Below are 6753 nucleotides of genomic sequence, written 5' to 3' on the forward strand. Positions count from 1 at the left end.
TGGAGCCGGAGCCACAGCCACGCCGGGCAGCTAGCGGACCCAGGGCCAGCGCTCCCCAGGTGGCACCCCGAGGTGGCACCCACGGGGGAGCCGCGACGATGTCGGAAGACACGGGGCCGTGGAGCGAGGATGGACACGGCCACGGGAAAGAGCCAGGGGAAGGGACGCCCCCAGCACCCCGGCCCCGCCGCCCTCCCGGCGGGTGAGCACCCACCTGTGCCGGTGCTCGTCGTGCCCTTGGCCATGGATGAGGAACCCGCCGAGGTTCTTGCCCCCTTTGCTGGTGTCCACGTGAGGAATGAGCACATCCTCCAGCCCCAGGTCAAAGCGCTTGTGCTTGGAGGAGTCGGGGAGGAAGAAGAACGCCCCGAAGCACAGGGTGATGAAGGCACTAAGAATAAGGAGCAGGATAAATTTTTCCGACAGTCTCAGGGTAGCCCTGTGGTGCGGGAAGGCGGCGGCCCCCAGGGCGAGGGGGGGCAACCGCCGCCCGGACAGCGGCAGCAGGGCAGGGGTGGTCATCCTTCCGCCGCCCGCCCGCCGCGCAGCCCGCGGCACCCTCAGCCCCTCCGGCCGGCGGCCCCGGCCCGGCCCGCCCCGGCCGCCTCCCGGCCCGGCGCGGGGGCTGGGGGCGGCTGCACCATCCTGCCCGCGGGCACCGGGCCGCGGCCCCCCCTGGCCCGCCGGGCCACCGGGCGCGGGGGAAGGGAGGGGAGGGGGGGGCCGGGCCGCCCCGACGGCCCCCGCCCCCCCGGGGGGGGTGCTCAGCCGCCCCGCTGCCCGCGCGTCCCCCTCGCTTGCCCCGGGGCCGGCAGGGCCCGAGCGGGCGGCTGCGGTCAGCGGCGCTCCCTCAGCTCCGCGGCCGCGGGACCCCGCCGGTAGTGGCGAGCGGCACACGGGCCGCGGGGGCCCGGCCTAAGGCGCCGCGTCCCTCCGCCCGCCTGCCCTCCTCAGCCGGGCCGGGCGGAGGCTCATCGCCGCCGCGCCGCTGCCGCCGGCGCCGGGAACGGCCACCGCGCCCCCCCCCCGGCCCCGCTCCCCGGCCCCACGGCGCAGGCGCGGCGGCAGCGCGCAGGCGCGGGGCGTGCGGCGGGGCCTCGAGGAAGCGGCGGCCGCGGGAGCTCCGCCCCTTCGGCGGGGGGGCGGGGCGGGGGCGGGGCGGGGCCCGCGGCAGGGGGCGGGATGGGGATGGGATGGGCAGGGCCGGGCCGGGTGGACTGGGATGGGGCTGGATCGGGCAGGACGGGATGGGATGGGACGGGACAGAACGAGACGGGATGGGATGGCATGGCGTGGCACGGCACGGGCATGGAAGGGCCAGAACAGGCCAGGCAGGGCAGGGCAGGGATGGGATGGGGCAGGGCAGGCAGGGCAGAGCTGAGCAGGGCAGGGCAGGGCAGGCAGGGCAGGGCAGGGCAGGCAGGGCAGGCAGGGCAGGCAGGGCAGGGCAGCTGCGCGCCGCCAGCACTGCAGCCTCCCCCGGCACTCACCGTTGCCCCAGTGGGAAAGCGCATCCCACCGTGCTGGGCCAGCCCCGGGCCAGCGGTGCCATGAGGGTGGCACAGTTGGGCAGCTGAACCCAAGCCGTTTTCTGACAACACTGTGCAGATCCAACCCAGCCCCACGAAGGAGCAATACATGTCCCCAGCACGGCAGCCATGTCACAAGAGCTATGCCAGGACTGTGCCAGTACCCTGCGTAGCCTGGGGCTGAGCCTGGCACAGCTGTTCTGGTCCGTTCAGGCAGCCTGGTGTGGCTGAGGCTCGGCAAGAAACACTGCCAGGGCTGGTGACTTCAGTGATTTGAGCCACCCGGCTCCCCTGACCGCTTTGAACCTGTGCGAGGGTCAAGGCAGAAGTGCTATGAGAAGGGACGTAGATGAAGTGATGGGCAGAAACCATAATTGAATTACCCTTTACAAATATTAAACGTGACCCCTTTACCCTGCTCGGCCACAGTTTGCCACCTGCACGCAGGCCAGGCAGAGCTGCCCGGCCTGGAATGGGTTTCATGCAAAAAGCAAACGGAAAGGTCAAATAAAAGGCCTGGGTGAGCTGCAGGAACCACATTCAGAGGAGTTAAAGAAAAGCATGCCCATAAGTTGGGGAGACAGGTTACACCCGCAGCTCTTTCCCAAGCAGGATGTTTTTCACTGGATAAAGATTGAACGGTATCGCTGGAGCCTTGGTGCTCCCAGGTCACGGAGCGAGCGGAGCGTGCTCAGCCAACCTGGCAGGCCAGGCTGGATCCCAGCCGAGGGAGCACCAAGGCAGGGGGGAGGCCAGGTGGGCTGAGGTTGGCTGGGCTGGGGAGGACTGCCAGGGTGTAAGGCAGCATCCCCGGGTTGCGGCAGGAGCAGCAGGGCGAGGGCTGGATTGAAGGGCAGGCAGCACCTCGCTGCAGGGAACCGCGTCCTCAGCCCCAGCTGAGCTGCAGGAGGGTGAGCGATCCAGTTTACAGGTGTCAATACACAAGGAAAGTGGGAGAGAAAGCCTTGAGGCATGTGTCGAGCAGGCACAGAGCCGGGAGCCCACTGCCACCAATGCTGCCAGTGCCTGCAGCTGGGGTGCCCTTCATCCCAGGCACAGCGGCTGCCGGTACCTGAGCGGGGCAGGCGTGCCAACAGTAGTACCAGGCATTTAGGTCTGTTATCAGTCTTACACTTTGCTCTAAATGTTTTGAGTCTTTGGGGAATTATGCTGGCCTGTGAAAAAAATGTCCCAAGCCCAGCTGGACATGCTGAATTAATGAAGGTTAGTGCTGGGCTTCTGGTCTGTGGTGTACTATGGAAATCAAGCCCCAAGAGAGTTTAACTTGGGAGGATTCCAGGGAAGAAAAGCAGCTGAGCTAATAAAAAACTCTGACGGTCAATGCAGTGGCAAGGGTGTGGGGTGGGTCAAAAAAATCCAGATTGATAAACCCTTGAGGTCAGTCGGGTTATCTGAAGTTAAGTGATAAAGGTGAAGGTGACCAGCTTCCACAGGAGATTAACTCTTCCTCTCTGATCGCTGCCCGTGTCCTCACATCCAAGCTACGAACCGCACCTTGCTGGATCTTTTTGCATAACATATCGGAGATAGTGGCCTTTCCCATTTGCCCACCCAGCTGAACTCTTCCATCAATTTACATTTTTGCTTCCTTTTCTGTTTTTTACAAAGACGACCCACGACAATGCCATGCAGCAGGCAGCTGGACCCTGCTCACTAGTCTTGCACTAGCAAAAAACAAAATAAAGTGAGAAACTCCACCACAAGGTGATAAAAACCAAAGAGCCAGTGTGGGACAGCAATACCAAAGAGAGGACATACCCGAAAAGAGATGCATTATCAATGATACCACAATGCACTCCAACCAGTACAGCAGCTACACCTAACATTTTGTGTTGTTACTACAGGATCAACAGGCTTCAACTGGTCTGTTGGCCATTTCAGCTGTCTTCTAGTTTTGATCTGGTAAACTGAAGTATTTTCAAGTATGTTCAAGTCTTCACTTGTTAAATTGCTTTTGCACAGTCTGCAAAAGATCAGTCCGTGAAGACTTTTGTTCTTCAGTCTTTTTGCCCTTTGCTTTACTCTTCTCCTCCAAGTGCTAGTTTTTCTTTGCTTTAAAAGACTAAGCAGAAGCTTTCCAATTTCTTTATAAAATGTTTCTTTGTGTTTAGCTCATTGCAAGGAAGTGACATTTCTGTAGGTTTTGTAGTTTATGATGACCTTTCCAAATTCTAAAGCATCTGTGTCTAAACCATGATGAAGTTTTGTATTTCTACAATTTTGTGCTTGTTTTGACTTCCCTACTCTTTACCGAAGTCTAAGAGTATTTTTTCATCCTTTGGTTCTGTCATACTGGGTAATATGCATATTCCTGTAAGTCTGCCAGTGATTTTCCACGCTGCAGTGGTGGTGCTTTGTAGCTGAACAACATTAAATATAGAACTATACTGAATTTGTTGTTTTTGTGAGCCCGTGCTACACTGTGTAGATTCTGCATCTATTAGTATTTTCGCAGAGATGCCCAGACCATTTTCAGAAGTGTCCTGCACTGAAACCTAAAGGTTTTCACAAGAACCAGAAATTTCCTGTACTCGCTGCCTTGTCTTTGATCAATTACTAATGTATCTGGGAGCATGAGGTGCAAAAGTGCTTGATCATCAGCACTAAAGTCACTGTATTTCCACACACCAACATATCTGGAAAGCTATTAGGGTAGTTCACATTTTTCAAAAGCAAAGTCAGTCCTCTGGAAGTACAGATCCATGTCCCCGTATCACTTCTTTCCTCTTGAAATGACTGCAGTGCTCCCTTCTGGTGTCACAGTCTGGGCACGTGGGCTGCAATCGTTACTTGCAAAGCCTTTTCTTCAGTTTTCCCCCAAACACCTTCCAGTTGTTCCTCTGGCCTCGAAGTTCCATGGAAAGCCTGACACAGCTCGAAACAGCACTCACATACTCTCGGACCCAACGGTGACTGGGGTCCTGCGAGCACATTCTTTGTGAAATCTGGTCTCTAGTGGCTCCTGTGTCTGCGTGTTTCTCACCCTATCCCTCCAACAGTTACTTCCTTGGAAGGGACTCTACACCCGCAGCCAAGCTTTGCCATAAGACTTTGGTCTTTGGGCCATTTCCCTGCTCTCTCTATACCTCCTCCCTGTGCTGCTGAATGCATGTAAACATGTTTTACCATTATTTCTATATGGATAACTCACAAATCAACCTCTCCAATGCAGATCCCATTTTGTTCCAAACAAGCCTTACTCTTAGATCTTGGTGAGGAAGACCAGCCTTGCTCATCCTCAGCATGGCTACAGCAGGGTGATCAATACTGCCCTGATCTCATTCTCCTACTTCCTTTCTTGATTGAGGTGGAGAACACAACCTTCTCCTAGTTCAGACCCATAACTCATGCCTGGCCTCTGCTCTGGTTCTCCTTCCATCCTCACATCCAAGTTCTGAACCACACCTTGTTGATTATTTTTTTTGTGTTACATATCAAAGACAGGCACTTTGCCATCCATCACCTCGGCCAAACTATTCCACCGAGGCATTATCTTGCTTCCTGGGCTCTGGTTCTCACAAAGGCAGTCTTGCCCCTTTCCCATCCATTCAAAGTGCTTCTGGAAAAATAATTCTGTGTCTGCAATTGCTCTTACTGTGTCACTTCAATCTTTGCATCCTCCCAATCTTTCCTGACATGCCTCCCTCCTCTCCCAGCATCTCTGATTCATCACCAAGACACCAGCTCCTCCTACACCCAGTTGGCCTATAATATCAGCCTCCAGCACCTATTTATTAACGTTTCAAGTACTTCCATGCTTTCTTCTGTGCTTCCCTAAGGCATGAAAGGACTTGTACATCAAAAAGGAAATTTTGGAACCATGAAAGAGTGTTAGACTATACCAGTAAAATTGCAGCTATGAAAACTGAACTTACTTATGGCAACTTCTGTACATTGACACAAAATGGGCATAAATACCAGACTGAAGAAGAAAATGTGGGTCTATGAGTGTGTGTTGTGATCAGCAGTAGCACTGCTGTTCTTTGGCTGAGAGAGTGAAAGTAAGTTTTCCAAAGGTGCTCAGAAAAAAGGACCAAGAGCAACATGGCTTCCGGACCTTGAGACCAAATAGTTGCCTGTAGTTGTGCACTGAGGGGACCAACCCTAAATCGCTGGAGCTTGTTAAACATACGGAAGAGATTGTGTAACAAGTTAAATATATCATCCACATGGTGGTCTGGGTTTGCATATGACGGGACTTGATGACTGAAGTTGTCCCTGGAAATAAAAACCAAGCTGATCATTCAGATGGACACAAATCTCACACATTTGACGTTTTACATCCAAGCACAATCTGCTTTAAAAGAAAAACAGGATTTATGCCCCACTTGTGCAATCCTAAAAACAGAATTGCTAAGGCATCTTTACGATAATGGAGATGAGAAATTTCTAAGTAAATAAATTATAGCTTCCTGTTGCCAAAAGCTTATTACAGAAATGAGTCAAGACAAAGATTTTCAACATTATCAAAACCAAGTCAGAGTCCACTTAGAAACATAATTAAGGAAACCTCTCGCCCATCGCCACAGGCTTGCTGAGATGGACAGCACTGAACAACAGCAGATCAATCAGTGTTGGAAAGGTTAAGGTTTTTCTTACAACTCCAGCCCAGGTCTGGTAACCACTGCAGGGGAGCCTGGAAATCAGCTTCGTATTTCATAGTGAAGTGTTCTTCCATTCTAGAGAGGGCAGATTAAAATTTGGCGAGAAAAGAGAGAGATCCCCTTCCTTGCAGCTATGTTTTGGAATATCTGCACGTCCCTGTTCCTCCACACGGATATTCATGCCTGTCTCAATGAGCCTCCCTGCAGGCATATGGGTCCAACTGCACCGATTACTTCACAAATCGGGGGGTTAGAAATTACAAAGCCACATGCTTTATAATTGCAAACTCACTAACTTATCCCAGTCTCATGCGTTGATCTTCTCCTTCCCAGCAAGGCCCATCTGTCACCATTTCACTAACTCCGTGTTTTAATGAGAACCAATTTCACTCTTGGCTTTCAAGTGATTTTATTCTATATCTGTACACTGAAAGGAGAAAAAAATGTTTTCTATTAAAAGAAAGTCAGTCATAAATACATAGAAAACCGAAGGGCCCCTGCATATATTGCCAGTTGACATCTTCTCATTGCATTGTTGATAGTTCTGTATTATCTTCATTCCATGCTAAAAGAGCAATTAAAAGATAAAATAAAAATCT

The 6753-nt window shown here is 53.2% G+C and overlaps 1 protein-coding gene across 4 annotated transcripts in view; it reads right to left on the bottom strand.

Annotated features, from left to right (window-relative positions):
- The window catches only part of MAN1A2 (mannosidase alpha class 1A member 2), a 145954-nt gene extending 144932 nt beyond the window's left edge, over window positions 1-1022 (bottom strand). For 3 of the 4 annotated variants that reach the window (XR_005104327.1, XR_005104326.1, XM_037388006.1), the window contains exon 1: window positions 215-1022. Coding sequence is in view for 1 of the 4 variants with exons in the window: in XM_037388006.1 (XP_037243903.1) it covers window positions 215-522 (308 nt within the window). In the remaining 3 variants the exon portion in view is untranslated. The remainder of the gene's footprint in view (window positions 1-214) is intronic. The other variant, XM_037388007.1, reaches the window with a different exon arrangement.
- Between the last annotated feature and the right edge of the window lie 5731 nt (window positions 1023-6753).

This window comes from Falco rusticolus, chromosome 5, assembly GCF_015220075.1.
Source record: "Falco rusticolus isolate bFalRus1 chromosome 5, bFalRus1.pri, whole genome shotgun sequence".
NCBI lineage: Eukaryota > Metazoa > Chordata > Aves > Falconiformes > Falconidae > Falco > Falco rusticolus.